The sequence below is a fragment of the Alligator mississippiensis genome, chromosome 1 (genome assembly GCF_030867095.1).
Source record: "Alligator mississippiensis isolate rAllMis1 chromosome 1, rAllMis1, whole genome shotgun sequence".
In the NCBI taxonomy this organism is placed as follows: domain Eukaryota; kingdom Metazoa; phylum Chordata; order Crocodylia; family Alligatoridae; genus Alligator; species Alligator mississippiensis.
Window position 1 is genome coordinate 180,829,848 of NC_081824.1, and position 18,597 is coordinate 180,848,444.

The 18,597-nt window shown below is 42.9% G+C and overlaps 1 protein-coding gene across 1 annotated transcript in view; it reads right to left on the reverse strand.

Moving 5' to 3' along the window:
• Positions 1 to 18,597, reverse strand: part of DNAH14 (dynein axonemal heavy chain 14) — a 277,358-nt gene that overhangs the window by 224,140 nt on the left and 34,621 nt on the right. Inside the window, exons 10-13 of the mRNA XM_019483009.2 lie at positions 14,192 to 14,266; positions 13,078 to 13,165; positions 12,140 to 12,390; positions 2,431 to 2,662 (exon numbers count right to left, since the gene is read on the reverse strand). Of these exons, the coding sequence (XP_019338554.2) occupies positions 2,431 to 2,662; positions 12,140 to 12,390; positions 13,078 to 13,165; positions 14,192 to 14,266 (646 nt within the window). The remainder of the gene's footprint in view (positions 1 to 2,430; positions 2,663 to 12,139; positions 12,391 to 13,077; positions 13,166 to 14,191; positions 14,267 to 18,597) is intronic.

An 18,597-nucleotide genomic window follows, 5' to 3' on the forward strand; every position in this document is an offset into this window, starting at 1 on the left:
GAGCACACCTTGGAGCATGCACATGTAGATGAGCTCACAGACTCTGAATCAGAACTTCCTAAACCTTAAATGGTGGTGGCTGCAAGTGGGAGAGAAAAGGGGGGAAAAAAAATCCTGGTCAGTGGAAACAGTAGAAAAAACCCAGGTCACTCTCTGCTACTGTGGGTTCCGACAGATGTGCAGCTCCCTGCTGTAATTCATGGTGCTTCACAGGAAGCACCACTTGTTACAGCATTCCTCCTGACCGAACAGTTGCGTTTGTAGTAAAGGTGCTGACAGAAGTGACATTTTATCATATGATTAGTATACCCATCCATAGCCTATGTTTTTGGAAAGTCTAAAACAAGAGAGCTGAGGTATGAACTGCCTCATTTTTATTAATGGGTACAAACTCCAATAACAGAGATAGTCAGTATTTTAAATGTCAACATGGTTAACTTTTTCAGAGCTCATTTAAGCAGGTAGGAACATAAGAATTGCCATTTACTGAGTCAAACCATAGGTATCCTGTGTCGCACAGGGTGCTGACAGAGGTGACATTTTGTCATACAACTAGCCACCTAATGTGTTCTACAGCCATGCACTGACAGAACTGCATAGCTGCAGAGTGCTTTAAAAAGTGCTCAATCACACAATAAATTAACTCTCATTACATGAGGGTTCAGATGAAGGTGCTCCAAAGCAGAGTACCTTCATTAACTTCTGTTAGTGCATGTTGGGAGTAGGGCTGGGCTGTTTCAGGGTGGGGTGAGTGGATTGGAGCCCCACCCTGAGGTGGGGGGAGGGGTTGGTCCAATTCACACCCCCCACCCCCAAATCCAGAACAGACCTCCCTCTCCCGCCTTCTCCTCCTCCCATCCTAAGAGAGCACCAGACCTGGAAGAGTGGGGGTGGGACTAGGGGAAGAGGCTGCAGATACACAGCCTCTCTTGGCTCCAAAGTGGAGCAAAATCCTCCACCCTCTCTATCCAACACTGAATGTCTATTGGTCAGGAGTCTAACTCATAGTACTTTCTGTAAAAGGCCATGAGTTAGACCAGGGAGCTGCACATCTGTCGGTGCCCTAAAAATGTTTTGCTGACTTAGTTTACCATACTAATTAAGCATTCCTAATAAAAGCATAGTGAATAATTTTGCTGACAAAAAATATTAGAATAACTAGCATGTATTAGCTATCCCACTGTAAAAATACAGTAGAAACAAAACACAAGGGACATTTTTATATATGCAAGCACTGCAGTGTTGGGCATTTTGAAAAGTGTCTGGCACTGCATTGCTTGCAATTGTATAGGCAACAAAATGTGTGTCAGCACTGAAAAAATGGCAGCAGTGAGCTTTTGGACTAAAACACATAGGAGGTGTTTTAGTTCAAAAGTGCACTGCTGCCATTTTCTGCGCATATCATTACTTATACAACTGCACGTGGTACAGTGCAGTTCACATCATCTCACATGCAGAGTAGACTCAATTTATTGAGTCTGCTTTGAAGGAGAGGATCTCTGGGATGTTGTGGGACAAAAAGGTATGTGTATAAATGCCCTATGGTTTTACTACAAAATGAATTTGTTCAGGTCAACAAGAAGCAAAAATATGTAATTTCATCTCATTTGATTACCTTGCAGTAAAAAAATACAAAGTACCTTGTTTTCAATTAGGATTTTACACATTAAGGGCACCTATATATGTGCCCAACACCCTGCTCTAACATGTGCTAGGTAGCATGTGCTAATTAGCTAGGGTACTGAATGAGCTTTAGTTAAAGCACCTCCACTGTTATTTTGAAGTGTGGGATGATGAATACACAAGACGTTATGGGAGCTTTAATTAGAACGGCTCCTGAGGGCTGCTGTAATTAAAGCACCCCAGAGCTGAGTGAAAACAGGGCTTCCCTTTCCCTATTACTGAATTCAGCTTGGGGGGGGGGAACCAAGAGCAGAAGGCTCCAGAGCTGCTTGAAAGCAGGGATTCTCTCTGAGCAGAGCCCTTGCTAACAGGTAGTGGAGTTCACAGAGCTTCCAGCACATGCAGAGCTCTGCTGAAGTGCTGGTGAGCTCTAAAAAACCCCAGCAAGTTAAAGCCTTAATATGTCAGTAATCCCCCACCTCAGATAACAGAAAGAAGTATCAAAAACTCAAGGTCATCTCCACAAGACAAAAAAAAAATTGAAGTTAAAGAAAATGGTTAGGAGAAGCTGAAACCCCAACCTGTGCTAGTGGTGAAAGTAAAAAATATGGTACTTGAACTGAAGGGTGAGGTTTAGTCCAGGAGCCTTCAACAATGCTAGACCACTTCCATATTTTGAAAGTGTAAAGTATTATTATCAGAAAGGATGATATGGAATAGAAAAAATGATTGGCTACAAGTTTTCCAGAATGAAATTAAATCAATACACCTAGTTATTTCTCTGTCATATCAATATATGGTACTTACTTTTGATAGATCTTTGACAGTCTCTGTTTTTCCTGTGCCAGATGGACCAGCAGGACAGCCTCCAAGATTCAAGTGCAATGCTCCAGTAAGGGTTAACCAGCATCGGTCAGTGAGGGGCGTAATAACCAACCGAGAAGAACAGCCCAAGTACTCATAGCCATAAACAAATGAGGCATTACCTTGAACTACCCTACATGTGGTATTTATTTCACTCCATTCATAACGCAATTGCCTGAAATAATATTTTTGCATCAGAATCTTGGAAAGAGTTGACTATATCTAACAAACTGCAAAGGAAATAATATTATACCTATTCAGTACATGAAAAAATATGATTCTTTAACTGTAGTAAAAAAATAGAGCTGAAAGTGCAGTAACAGTCAAACCAAAAGAGAATAACCAGAAATAGGAGAAAATTAAGACAGTAAAACCAATTATGGTATATATTCAAATTAAGGCATCACAATACTGAATACATGAGTATAGATCTGTCTGGCATCAAAATACCCATGAACTCAAATATTTAATTCCAGTTCTACTAGTGAAAACTAGTAATGCTGAATAAGACAAACCACAACACTACTGCTAATAGTATGAATTCTACATTGGACACATCCCCCTCCATGGACACTTTTAATTAACCATTTTGTATGGATGTTCAAACATTAGGTTATTATCAAATGATTTACTAATATCCACAACTTTTGTAAATTTATTCTGCAATAACTTCCTGACATTGCACAGAAAAGAAAAGGGTTCTATATCAGAAGAAGTCTTCATCCTGTGCTTTAACAAGCAAAACAAAACAACCCCCCTACCAGTATCGTTGATTTCCTACAGATACTCGTCTCCAGTAGAGGATGGCACCATATAACTTTTAAAAATGACTGCACTATTCAAATATGACACCTTGCTCTACCCTGTAAAAACATAGTAAAATATACTACCAAGAATTACACTGTTTTATTTCTTTATTTGTATTACTTATGTTGACCTGACATACATTTTCCCTGGCAACCAGAGAATGAAAAAAAAAAAGGGGTGCACTACCATGCATTAAGTTTAGTACTTGTATAACCAAGCACTAAATCAACATACAATATCAGCAGTGCTGGCACACGAGGTTTTCAAAGACGCTAACTGTGTAGTAGCCTAATACTAATGCACAGTAGCATATTAGCATGGGTTTTGCCTGGCACACTACTGCACAGTGTTATTAGGCTACTGCACAGTTAGCATTTTGTGTAGATGCACGCATGGTGTGCAAGTGAAAAATGAAGTATATTTTCCTGAAACATATAAATATTACACACAGCAGTTCAGAATGGGCTTTGAAGGCATACACAAATAAGGCATGGGGGGGGCAAGTACTGAACAAGAGGAAATAAGATATTAGACAGATGCTCATTCTTACGTGGACTTCTTACGTGGGGAGCTCTGGGCCTGAATCCTGGTGCATGGGGGCATGAGGGGACAGTGTCGGCCCCCCCAGGGACCAATTCTGGTATGCAGGGACAGAAGGAAGCAGTGCCAGGCCTCATCAGGGACCAGTCCAAGCATGCTGGGGTGGAGGGGAGTGGTACCAGCCCCCCAGGAACCTTTCCGGGGGGGATGGGGTGGATGGTTCCAGGCCTCCAGGGACCAATCCCAGCATGCAGGGGCAAGGATGTGGCGCCAGGCCCCAAGGCCCACTCCCAGGCCCTGATCCTGGCACGTGAGGCTTAATCTGCTCTGTGGACTGGCTCATCTTGCAAAACCAAGGAAGTGATTCTTCTGCTCTACTCGGCATTGGTGACACCACAGGTGGAGTACTGTATCCAGTTCTGGATGCTGCACTTCAACAAGGAAGTGGAAAAGCTCGAGAGAGTCCAGAGAAGGGCCACCCATATGATCAGAGACTTGCACGCCAAGCCTTACGAGGAAAGGATCCTGGGACTTTTCAGCCTGAAGAAGAGAAGGCTAACAGGGAACTTAGTAGCAGCTTCCCGCTACATCGGGGCGTACATCAAGGGCTTGGTGAACAACTGTTTACCAGGGCACCCTTGGGGAAAACCAGGAGCAATGGTCACAAACTCCTGGAAGACCGTTTCAGGCTTAACATTAGGAAAAACTTCTTCACAGCTAGGCCAGACTGTAGAATAAGCTCCCTCCAGAGGTGGTGCAATCACCGACCCTGGAAATCTTCAAGAGGAGACTAGACAGTCACCTTGCTGGGGTCACCTGACCTCCAGTTATCTTTCCTACTTAGTGCAGGGGGCTGGACCTGATGATCTTCCAAGCTCCCTTCTGGCTTTACAATCTATAAGTCTCTGCGTGCCACTTAAGAGTCTAATCCTTGAACAACAGTCCTGTCCACAGAAGTTGCAGGTCTTTCCACAGGGCAGAGTTGGCTGCAGGCTGGGATTTCTCTCCTTTTCCTACCTCCATGCTCTCTTCTCTGCTTTGAAGGCAAGACGCTTTACCTCAAAATGGTCTGCCACTTGGTTGAGGCTGTGGCACCATTGGGATCAGTTGGCAGCCATCTCCTCCCAACTCTTGATGTCGGCATCTGTTTTCTTGAGGTATGCCTTAAATGTGTCCTTGTAGCATTTCCCTAGGCTGTTTCTAAGCAGGGAATACAGTGCTTGTTTTGGGAGTCAAGAGACAGGTATCTGCACACAATGTCTAGTCCAGTGAAGTTGGTGCTTGAGGATTACCGACTCAATGCTAGTAATGTGGCTTCAAGAAAAATGCTGACATTTTTGCAGCAATCTTCCCATCTGATATGGAGGATTTTCTGGAGACATCATCGGTGATACTTCTCCAGGCTATTGAGATGATGATGGTAGGTCATCCATGTTTCACATCCATAGAGGAGGGTGGGGTTGATGACTGCATTGCACACCTGGATCTTGGTACCTTTCTGGAGATTGCAATGAATGAAGACATGTCAAAACCATTTCTCAAAGGAGGCACTTGTACAGTGGATCCTGCCCAGGATCTCCTCCTCAATGTTTAGTCTGAGAGAGATGGCTATTGAGATAGGGGAAATGTTAAACTACCCGAGTCTTTCCCTCAGTAATTTGAGGAGGGGACCTGCATTCATAGCTCAAGGCAAGCTGATAGAGCACTAAAAGCCTTTAGTGTTCTCGATGTTGTGTGACCCAAAGTTTGGTAGGCTTCTCCAAAAAGATCCAGCATGGTCTGGAGATTTTCCTCAGTGTGTGCAAGGATGGTGCAGTCAGTGTATTAAAGGTCAAGTTTGGTTGTTTTGAGTACTTTGGTGTTTGAGCAAAAATGACCCAAATTAAACACTGAATGAATGGAGGGTGCTTCAGTGTCAATTCTGGAAGGAAGACAATCCTTAATGAGAACCAGGATGACTGACAAAAAAACTGAAACGGAGTTGGGATGATGACACATCCTTGTTTCACCCCAGTTTGGATGACAAATGGATCTGTCTCCAATTCACTACAAAGAATGGTCAGTCTTCTGGTCATGAACCTTTAATGTACTTTTCCAGATATCCAAATCTGGCCAGTACCTTCCACAAAGTTTTAAAACTGATGGAATCAAAGGCTTTAGTAAGGTCAATTAAGGTCATATACGTATCCTGCTGTTGTTCCTGACACTTTCTTTAGACCTGGTGGGCAACACAGATCATGTCAGTTGCCCCACAGGGTGATCTGAAATCACACTAAGATTCTTGTAGGATTCCCTCAGCATGAGGTAGAAATAAGATAATAGATAATCAGAGCCATTGCCGTCTGTTATTATGGGGACAATGACTGTTCAGGGGGATGTGGGTGAGAATTTTCCCTGCTGTAGAAAGGAGCGCGATACCTAGATAGTTTCCACACACAGACTTATGTCCTTTCTTGAAGACAGTCACAATGTTGGCATTCCTTAGGTCCCTAGGGATCTCTTCATTGTTCTAAAATAGAGACATACTGAGATAATCAGAGTCAATTGCCTCCTGTTATTTATGGGGTCAATGTTTCTGTTGTTTGATCAGTGAAAATTAGTTTTTAATTGCTATTAGAAGTGTGAGACCATAGCAGAGGTGGTGGATGAGAAATTTCCTGGATTGGAGAAAAAGCACTCGGAATACCCACTACAATCTCCAGATCTAACCCTCCTTGTACCCCTTGGTTTTTACCTTTACAGTGAACTGAAGAACCATGGTGCATCCCACTTAAACCAGCCACCTTACAGGAACTTTGCCAGAGAATTGTTGACACCTGTGCTGCTATTTCATTCATCAGTGGTGAATGTTTGTATACTTACACTAGTATACATTGTACGTTATACTTGCTTTCTAAGAAAGCAAGAATCGGCACTCCCTTTTCAAAAAAGGGAGGAAGGAGGACCCAGGAAACTATAGGCCAGTTAGTCTTACCTTGATCCTGGGTAAGCTTTGTGAGAGAATTATCCTGGAGCATGTCCACGAGGGGCCAGCAGGGGAGATTAAGCTTAGGGGCAACCAACACAGGTTCATTAGAGGCAGGTCCTGTCAGACCAATCTGGTGGCCTTCTATGACCAGGTTACAAAATCCTTAGACGCAGGGGTAGCAGTGGATGTAGTCTTTCTGGACTTCAGGAAGGCCTTCAACACTGTCTCTCACCCCATTCTCATTAAAAAACTAGGGGACTGTGGCGTTGACACCTACACAGTCAAATGGGTCAGTAACTGGCTGAAGGGCTGCACCCAGACAGTGGTGGTGGATGGGTCTTATTTGACCTGGAGGGATGTGGGCAGTGGGGTTCCGCAGGGCTTGGTCCTGCACTGTTCAACATCTTCATCAGCGACTTGGACAAGTGGGTGAAAAGCACCCTGTACAAATTCGCAGACGACACTAAGTTGTGGGGGGAAGTGGGCACGCTAGAAGGGAGGAATAGGCTGCAATCGGACCTAGACAGGTTACAGGGGTGGGTGGATGATGTCAGGTGGCGTTACTTCACTGTCAGGGTGGCTAGGATCTGGAATCAACTTCCAAGCGAAGTGGTGCTGGCTCCTACCCTGGGGGTCTTTAAGAGGAGGCTAGATGAGCACCTTGCTAGGGTTGTTTGACCCCAGTACTCTTTCCTGCCATGGCAGGGGGTCGAACTTGATGATCTACTCATGTCCCTTCTGACCCTACCAACTATGAAACTGCTTATCAATTTGTCTCAGTATTACTTAAGCCTACAGAACGTATACATTTTTGGAGACACTGAGCAAAATTCTATTTCTGTACGTGCATCCAAGTGGCAACATTCTAGCTGTGCAAGTGGCATTTTTAATGCTAACATACAGATAGCAATTCTACTTTGCCCCACAGTATGGAAATGTAAGCATGCAAATGTATACTGAGCATGTTCTGTAGACTACACACTGGCTAGGCAAACAGCTGCCATTACATAGCTGTGTAAGTCCCAATAAGATAGCCTGCCAGAAACCCATGGCTTACAGGTGTTAGACCTAGAAGAGAAGGACCTTCCTTTGTTTTAACCTCTGTGGCTGAGTGTTTAGGACACTTGCCCAGGAAAGCCAAGTTCTGTGCCTCCCTTGCCCAGAGAGTTTGTATCTGCAGGTCTCTGAGTTCCCAGCACAATACTTTAATCAGCATACCACATATTAAGGCATTATCTGGTACCCTATTCATTGCTCCCTTTGGAGGCTGGCTTTGTGGACAGCCATGAGAAGGCAATATATGGGACCATGAAAAACAATCAGCTTGACAGTATGTGGCTCAGTGAGATAGATACTACCCTAGAAGGGAGCAAGTTCTCAGTTCTAATCTTAGGCCTTTGCTCCCCCTGTGACACAGTTACACACTGCACTATTTCTGTCCAATAATTATTACATGTAGATTATGCATCTACAGCACAGAGACAGTCAAGAACTCTCAGCTATGTAGCTAGAAAACTGCCATTCAGGCATACAAAAGGAAATAAAGTTATCTCCACTCTGTATTAGGAAGTAAAAACATAAGGAACTAAGTTTTTAACTGTCTGACCAGCCTTCTATATGATTTCAGACTAACACAGTTAACTACTTCTATGTTTAAAAATGCAACCTGAAAAATGAAATTCCAGTGTAGCAGCATAATAATCCCCATATGCGACAGCAGCAAATATGGAATCTTTAGTTTAGAGATATGCGGTAAATGTATGTATGGCTGATCTAACAGAGTCAATAATGATGTTGGTGGGTTTTCACACCCCATGGAAAACAGCAATAGAAGAGGATGGAATATATTGCCAAAGGGTTTTACAAGTATTTCCTCATAACAGAAAATGTTACTCAGTTATAGTAACTGATTTTTTTTTCGAGATATACTGGCCACATGCACATTCTGCTGATGCATTTGTACATGGAGACATTTTTTCCCTTAGCAATACACTCATATGGCACACATGTGCCTGTTCTTTTCTGTTCTCTGCACCAAGGGTATAAAGTGTAGTGCACATCTCAGATTCTCAATTTCTTCTCAAGAGCAGAAACCCAGAATAAATGGGATTCCAAGGACAGAATGGTTGGCAGGGTACAGAATATGCATGTGAACAACACATATTGAAAAACTCAAGTTACTATGCATAAGTAACTTCTTTTTCCTGTTTTGAGTGATTGGCCATATTCATATTCCAAAGTAGTTCCAATTTTACATGGGGCAAAATCTCAGAGTCCTAGGAGGACCATGAATGTAAGACTGCTTTTCCAGACCCTAGATGTTATGAGGGATATTGTAAAAGTCCTTGTCCCTGCTGTGCAGTCATTGTTGAACAGCCTCCTCACTTTGCTGTCACAAAAGTGTCACCCTAAAAGTCTGTCCTTCATCCTCTGGGCCGTAAGAAGGTTGGGCTGAACAGTCCATCCAAACAACAAGACCGTCTCTTGGTATACAAGCTGGTGAGTAGGCAAGTCTTGTCACAAAGAAGTAGCATCTTGGACATATCTCTGTTGGGACAGGCTCTTTTCATGCAATATTTCACTGTCTTCAGGGCCCTGACATACATCTCTCAGTTTACTATGGTCCCCTTTAGGCAAGAAGTCAGGAAGAACACTGTCTATGTTCATAGCTTGCTTAGGAGGTAAAAATTAGAAGGCATCACTTTCTGGTTGACTCCTGTACAACATTGAGACACGTGTCTTGGTTCACCAGTGGAAAAAGGCCACTGATGGAAAGGTGACTATGCTGAAAAATAGCTGTATGCTCAGTAATAAGGTAAAATTCTTTTATGGGGACATATGCCTGCCAAGGATATCTGCCCAGGTGTTCTGAAGACCAGGAACAAAGAATAAGAAGGGGAACACCAGTTTTATAGTCTGCACAGAAGATATGAAGTTGTAGGAAGCCAGATATAGAAGGGGACTGCACAAGGACCACCCCCTTGGGGTGGCTGTGGTGTCCCCTGGTGGCCATGTGGTTTCTGCTCTTGCTTCTTCACGCCAGCTCTTAGGTGGGGGTGTGTGGTGGGGAAGTACTCTGGTTTCTCTTCAGATCGCATACATTTTTCGTTCTTAAGGGAGCTTCCCTTTTCCTTTCCTGCCACACCTTGATGGTACTATTACGGCATTAAAGGAGGCTGCCCCAGGGTAAGCCCTTGTTCACTCTGGCTGCTGGCACCCCTTGTACCTGGCTTGCCCCAGTCTAAGATACTAAGTTATGGCCCTCTAGCCCAGAAGAACCTCAGGGTGCCAGTTGCCTTAGGGGCTATATGTGTGTTTTCCTTCCTCCTCTGTAGCCATACCCATGCCTTGCAGATATCACTCCATGTTCATTGGAAGGAGCCCCCTGACCCAATACAGCTTTCAGCCTTCAGGCCTTGAATCTCTGTGTCTGGGCCTTGGTCTTCCCAACCTTGCCCCTTTTATTCCCACTGTGCCTCTCATCCCAGGTCTGATACCTTGGACCTTGGCTCCAGGGCCCCAGACCCATCTTGCACTCACATGCTCTGGGCCAGCCCTCAGGCCCCAGAGTTCCTGACCCCAGGCTGGAATGGCCACACCATCTCTGCCCTGAGCCACTGGGTCCCTGACCCCAGGCCATGCTGCCCTGACTGTCTCCATCTTCAGCCCTCTGGTCCCTGACCTGGGCTGGGCTGTCTGCTACTGAATGCCCCACAAGGACCCCTCCCTGGTTTCCCCTGTAGCCACAATCCAGTCTACCGGTTTCCAGTTTAAACACAACATAAACACAAGCAAGCTGCTTTTAAACTAAAGGTCTTCCCCACTTCGAGTCAATATCTCAACAATAATATGACATACTTGGATTTGAATGACTGGCTGATGAAAGGCAGGTGTTCCCATTAAGTGGGGGATTTCCACACTACCCTATATTTGTTTTAGACCCTGGGGTTTAAGATATAAGCTTAGAAGTCAAACCTACTTCCAGTACAGTGACTGGAGTTTGTTAGGGCCACTCTGGATTCCTGGATCCCCAGGTCTGATGAGAGGTACTTCATACCTAAAAGCTTATCTATATGTCTATGTCTAAGAGCTAATCCATATGTTATTTCAATAAAGGATATCACCCAAAAATGTTTGCCTCTTGCATCTAACAGAGTGGCTGAATGACTGCTACCCCATTTGGGGATGATAAAGATACAAGGTTGGGTTCACAGTTCTGATAAGTCCTTGTTAGGGGCTGATGATGATGGCAGAACAGTATTGAAGGCTAAAGAATTAGAGTAATCTCAAGCTGTGTGTTCTGTCCTTAAAAAGCCCTGCAGTCAGAGTGACCCAGAGCCAAGAGGGCAAGTGAGCAAAGCCAGGAATGAGCCTTGAGACCAAGAGCAGGATATCAGAGTCTCTGGGTGGATGACCCACAACCCTGTATTTGAAAGAGAGGTGAGAAAAGCTGGAAGACAGTCTTCATGAACATCTGCAGGATTGATCAGAGACCTGGTCATTGCCATGATCATTGTTGGAGTTAGATTCTAAAGGCAACAACTCATTGGACAACTGACTATGCACTGCCTCATGCTTTGGTCTCAATGTCAGTGACTGGTATGACACCAGGCTGGTTTCCATTTGGTATGATGCTATGGCTATGAAGTCAATGGTAAAGCCTACAAACAGAGTTTAATGCCCCAAACCTCCATTTGGTAAGGACAGCAGAAATGCTCTGTATTGAGTCAGGATACCAAGGAAGCAAGTGGGAAGTGCAAAGTATGATGGACATATATGCAACACCTGGGTACTGCTAAGGCAAAGTAGTGTCTGAGCTGAATGCAGAAGATGCATCAAGATGCCAGACTGCTTTTAGTCCATAACACGCTTTTTGACAAATGAAGCCACATTGCCTTATATGTACTATAGATGAACATCCACACAGGTGAGTGTGGGCTCCTCCACTGACTGCTGCCCTATTTGGGGATGACTGCTCACTGGAATGTATATTTAGACAGTCACTCAAAAAAGAATCTTTGGCTCTAAAAGGAGATTGTACTCAACTCCTACCCCATTCCAATCATCCTGTTCCTGTACCTTTTCCTGCACTTGCCTCTTTCTCACTCCTGGCTCCTCATCCTAACCTCGTTTTCCTTGCCTAGCCAGCCCTACTTCTACAACTCATTTTTCATCCCAGCCTGGGTAGATATGCTGTATGCAGTACCATATGCTTAAAGTTTGGCAAAGTTAAAAAAAAATATATCACTGGAACAATCTCGTAATAGGAAATGTCTGGCAGCCTTTATAACAGATAGTGCTACTATTCAGGGCTATAATACTTTAAAACAACTGTACCTTGTCCATTCAAAATCATCCAGTTTGAAGATTTGTTTCTCCATCAGACTAGATAGTATGTCTCTACAGTGGATGTACAGAGTAAGAAATGCTTCCAGTGTGGTTTGCTTGTGAAGTGGCAGAATGTCAGACACCATCTCAGCAAGCTGCTCAAGACAATGCACTAATTTGTCATGAACACCCATGCATTCCTTTTTTTGGTCAGAACTCTGGAAGCTTCTTGTACAATCCTTATTAAACATGATTTGGCTCTAAAAAAAAAAGCAGAATTATCCTAGTAGCATTAATTGCAGTTTCTTTTATTACTGATAACTCCTTTTTGAACACACAGGCAAAAAAAAAAAAAAAAAAGACATTACAGCACGTATAAACAAGCCTTTCACAAATAAGTAAGCTTTTCAAACACTAAAGATTGTATTGACCTTAACCTTCCCCCCATATTCTTCTGTATTTTTTTTTAGATTTTTGAGTTCAGAAATTATATTAATGTTTTTCACATTCTTAAATGGTACTTATATAAAATCATCATGAATCAATAATTTTTCTCCTGGGTATACAGTGAACCTCTGTCACAGCCCTTAAAATACTTTCTACCTACTTTCCCCCTACTTTAAGTCTATTAAATTTGCGGTCCAATGTCAAAACTACCTTCTCTTTCATCTTATCTGCTGAATACAAAATGGTCCCTCCTCCAGAGAACTGTTAAAATGTTCCAGACTGTAGGAACAGTATTCAACTACAGAAATTAAAAGACGTAAATCAATGAATCATATTTTCATCAACCTGTCAAGCATTTTACAAATAAGTTTAGAAAAGCACTTCTATATAGCATTACTAACAAGATTCAAATATTAAAAACAAATTTTCAATGAATAAAAATTCTAAAGTGAAATGGTAATGTTATTTTCAGGTTTGAATGAGTTGTCAACAATACTTACCACAAGGAGTACCACTTGTCCTGGATGAGTCAGAAACCACTGTTTAAATTTCACTTTATTCCACTCTATGATTCCAAGGTTTACAAATCTACAAATATATCATACCATCAGCATAAATTAAGTGATCAATCACAAAATGCCCTTCACCAGTTATGAGGCTGCTATATGCCAAGGTTTTGAATCACATTGAAGAATCCCTAGCTAATGTGGGGAGTATTTAAAACAAACACATTTTGCTGTTCTGAGTATTTTTTGTGCTATACCAGATCACTAGGGGTTCAACATGGCTAATGCTCGGCAACCTCAATGCCATTTGCAGATACTTAGAACCATACATCTGGTACCCTTCATCAAGCCCTTAAGAGATGTTTCTACAGTCTAACATTTTGTTCATGAAACAAATTGCATGATCTCTGCGAGACATTAGTCAAATGGGACTAATGGCATTCCCATTCCAGAGAATAAAAGCATTCAGAATGCAAAAAACAAAAATCACAGCACTTCATCAGTGTCTGTTACTTGTGCTATATTATATCAATTTACTACTACTTTTACTCCCCCCCCCCCCCCCCCCACTCCCTCTCCCCAATCTCCCCTATTGCCTTAGTAAAGATCGTACTGGGTCTAATCACAAAAGTTCAGACAGGGCTTTGAAGAGCCAGGTCTAATGAATAACAATCAATCATTCAAGGTAGCTATAAATCTTAATGCTCTACCTGCCAACAACTTTATGCATCTAGGCCAACTGACAGCTCACATCCTGCAACTGCAGTCATGCTCCAGGAGTAGTGGATTAATGCTCAGGTCTCTTGAAAAAGCTAAGTCTAGCAATCTAAAATAACTTCTGAAGACACTTACATGCAACTGCTCCCAAACACAGCCTTAAACTTTGTATTTGATCTGTTCCCTTTTAATTCTAGATGGCAGTCATGATAATCCTTTTGTTGATTTTTAAAATGGTTTTAAGATCTTTGGAGGCACAGATTATCTATGTATACCACAAAGTTCAGTAAGATTCCAGTAAAAGAGTCTCTGGGTGCTGCTGCCATAAATATAAACATAACCAAATGCCTGGCATAGCATGTTTATTAGCAAATGAAAAACATATTCTTACCTTTTTACCATATCAAACATGCTGCTTTCTACATTTCCTAGCCACTGCTCAACAGGACCTCTGACACGAACACTCCTATAAAAACAGTATTTCAAAAGTTCATTTATTGTTATTACTTATTTTGAAGAGTTACAATAGCATTCCTACAATCTTACTTGAATAAATGGCATAATCATTTCTACTGGACTATACCTTTCCCCAGTTTATTAACTTTACTAACCTGCCCCCAACCCTGGAGACTCCGGATCTGTGGCACTTACACATACTCCATGGAAAGACTTTTTTTTCCTTCTTGGGGCCTTACAAAAATAGGGTGTGCATATACTCAGGGGCATGTTATATGCAAGAAAATAAGATATATGAAAGGAAAGGAATTTGGAATAATACTAGAGAGTGATTCTGTTCTTATGAAATGCTATGTAAAGAGGAACCTGATTTTATGTAATAAATATTAAAAAGTGGTGTCGTATGTAAACAGTGAAGGAAACAGATTAATAACATTACTCCAAGGGAGAAACTATTAATCCTGCTAATACTACCATATTTACTTGATACCAAAATAAGGTTTTTGACCTCCCATTTAACATGAGGGAAAAAGCCCCTCGTCTTAGAATAGAGTACAAGGAAGGTGGCAGCAAGCAGCTGCTGTGGCTCGGGCCCCTAACTTTGGTCATGGCCATAGCTGCAGTTGCTGCCAGCTGCTCCTCCTCCCCTCCCCGCCCCCAGCCTCTGCACCCTATCGTCTCCCCACTGCAACCTCTTTCTCCCCCCACATCCCACCATCTCCTGCCCTCCACAGTCTGTCCATCTTCCTTTTTGCCTTATTCTAGCTCCGTGATGGCAGGCTCTATCCATGCTGCAGCCTGGGGCACTAAGCATGGCCCTAGCCTGGCCCTGTAGCAATAGTGAGCAGCCCAGTGCAGAGCAAGGGTAAGAGGCTTGGAGGGAAGCAGAGGCAGAGAAAGAAAGGCAATGAAGATAAAGAACCAGTCACCCATGTCCTCTCTACCTGAATCTGCAACTATATGTCAGTAAGGCTGTTCCACACTTGTCCTTCTGTGCCTGCTCTCAAACTTTGGTGTCTGGTGGGCATGGAAATGAGCTGGAGATAATCTAAGAGAAGCCTCAATGGCAAAATTCTGAGTTTGGAGTGTACCTGGGACCTTGAATAAGCAGAGCATGTGTGGGGTATGCTTGAGTCCCCAGCTGCTAAGGCCCCACTGCTGGAAGCCCAAATCAGAGCTGAGCCCTAGACAATGCCTAAGAGGGGCTAAGATCATTGAATCTGAATGTCAGATGACACTTAACACTTTACAACCTGTGAGGATCATGTTCACATGATAGAATGTAGTATGGCTACATCAGTTGCTCTGGCAAAATCTGACTGGCTCCATTCTTCAGGAATTCCCTGGGAAGTCCAAACAACATTTGAGAGCTTTCCTTTGAGAGTAGTCTTTTTCTAATTTAAAAAAATGGTGAAGCCCTTTAGACCTTTAAAGATTCTGGAGCTATTCTTCTGGATCCTTATATTCAAGCCCAGGAAGAAAGCAAGCTAGATCAAAGAGTTTTCATAAAACATTCTTTGCCAGATTCTGAAAAACAAATCTGCCTCTTAGACAAGACTAGGTGTGTCTACACGTGTGCTTTAATGCACAGTAGCTTATTCTACTGTGCATTAAAGCATCATGGTAAAAACAGTGCTAATGTGAAGTAGAATTAGGCACTAAAAAGGTATTCACTTTTACTACCAAGTGTTAGGACAGCTTAGTGCGTGCCTTCATTTAGTACCTCATATTAGAGCAGGGGTGGGCAAAATGCAGCCCGCCAGGCCATTCTATCTGGCCTGTGGGGCCCCTAAAAAATTTAGAAAATTAATATTTAGCTGCCCATGGCTGCCTGTCACGTGGCCCTCGATGGCTTGTCAAACCCTCTACCCAAAATACTTGCCTGTCCCTGTATTAGAGGTACTAAATGTAATACACAGTAGCAAAGGCATGAGCATGTAGACACACCCACTGTGGACTAAGTTAACCCCATCCAAAAGATCAAGGAACCATTGGTGAAGACTGAGGCCCCCTCTGCACATTACAGTATTGTACAATTAACTGGTTAATTGCACAGTTACCTTGAGAACAGCTACATGTGTGAAGTACCTATCACATTATAAAAAGCTCCAATCAGCTATAAAGTTAGGCTTTGAAAATGTATACTAACTTTATAGCTGGTTGCTATCAAGCTTCAATTTGCATGTGTAGCAGGATCTTCCCTGCTGCTGCCCCCTCCTCCCCCCAGCTGCAGGTGTGCACCATGCTCAGCCGGGCCTAGGAGTCCCACAACGGAGGGGATTCTCAGCCCCAGCAGCCCCTAGCAGCACCTACAGCTGCTAGGACCCAGAGTCCTGCAGCTGCGTGCCTCCTGATGCTGGGACCCAGCTGCATCCTGGCAGCTGTGGAGTGTGGCTGCAATCTCCCAGCCCTGGGGGGTGCATGGAGCCCCTGGGGCTGGGAGATGCAGTTGACGCGCAGGTTTCACACCTTCCTCTGATACTGGGAGATTGTGGCAGCTGAAGTGGTGAAGTCAAAGGACCAGAGTAGTGAAGGCCAATAGGTTGGAGTAATAAAAATGCTGCAGGTGGTAGAACCAGCCTGGAGACCTGGAAGGTGACAGTACTCAGAAAATGAAAGGCCCCAGTAATCAGGACATAGCCTAGCCTAGGCAGGACAAAAGCTTGCTGAAAGACTATTTTTTCCAAAACGGAACAAGAGTTTGAGATACAGACCTAGAAGTTGGAAAAGGTCAGCCAGCAGGGAGGATATCCTGAAGCAGCTGATGCAGTAGCACAGCTGTGCCATGGAAAAACTATGGTATGGTATGCATGATGCATGAAAAGAATTTGAGATTCCAGAGCATACTGAACCGGTAGACATGCTGCAAAGTTGTCAGGAGTATATCAGACACTGAGTCATAACAATGTAGGTGCTGAAATAAGATGTGTTGGAACTAGAAAAGTATGGGAAGAATTGTGTGCTTCATATGCTGGAGAGAGGGCTCTTCACCCCGTTCAGGGAGGTGTAAGATGGCAGAATTCAATTCCAAGAGAGTGGGAAGTAACTAAAATGATGTATAATTGGAGACCTGAGTCCATATGCTATCAATGCCAGAAAGCAGGGTATCTAAGGAAAACCCATCCAGATAGAATGGAAAATCCATTCTCTCTGAATAGATAGACAATCCCATGCACATATCCATCCTGTGGGATAAAATCTATTTAAAAATTAAGTATGATTTTGGTGACATTAGTTTGCCAACAAAGGGCAAGTTTCTAAAAGAGGTAATGATGTTACATGAAGATAAATGTCTAAGGTCAGAGGTATTATGATCAAATTCAGCAGGTTAAAGTTCTCTTTCAAAAGGCTGTCATGTAACTGTTGAGTTATTAAAAAAAAATCTTAAACTGGACTCAAGGAAACCAAACTCAAACTCATCTGCTGGAGACCAAGCCCTATACTGAACAGCCAGTAGAGAAACACACTCAAAATAGGCCCATGTTGCTTGAAGGATGTGTAATAGATACAATCCCTGATGATGCCAAAGAATAGCTCAAAAGTAAGGGCTCAGTAGAAAACATTGAGCTGAGAACACAACAAAGAACATTTAAAGTCATGATATATGCAGTCTTTGAATTTGCTGAACATTTTGTAGATACATCAAATCCAAAGTATAAGACTAAAGAACTGATGGTATTTTGCAAGGACAAGTATTATGTAAAGAAAAAGAAAAACAAAAAACAAAAAAGTAAAAATTTGGGCAAAAAACAGAAACAAACTGAAGCAAATTGTCTTAGTCTCTTGGATATTGCAATAGTAAAAGACAGAAGCAGTCCAGGGATCTGACTGAAGAAGAGACCCCAAGGTGTAGAAGTAACTGATACTATTTTTTGCATACCCCAAATAAAGACATACACCTTGTTTTTAGGAAGGCAGAATGAAGAATTTTTTCCCCCAGAATTATTGCTGCCTGGTTCTGACCTTGCTAGTAATATTTAGCTCACTCATCCTCCCTCTTTCCTGCTTGGGGAAAATAAGTCAATTCATCTCTGAAAAGGTTAAAACTGTAGCTTTGCTTGAGCATGAAAAGGAAGATGATTGAGCTGAAGATTAGGTTCTGTTACTGCTCTAATTCACCTGTGGAAAGGTTAAAACTGTAGCTCCTACTTAAGACTGAACTCCACCCCTCCTCATGCAGCTGCTGGGGGAGAGGAGAAGAAAACAGAAGCAAGAGCCATTTTACAGTGTCTCCATGCTTCCGTCCTGGGCAGAAAATCAGGTTCCCCACTCAAGACAAAGAATACAATTTTGGAGGACTAATTTTTGGGGGGGGGGGTGTTATGTGGGTAAATAAGGTCA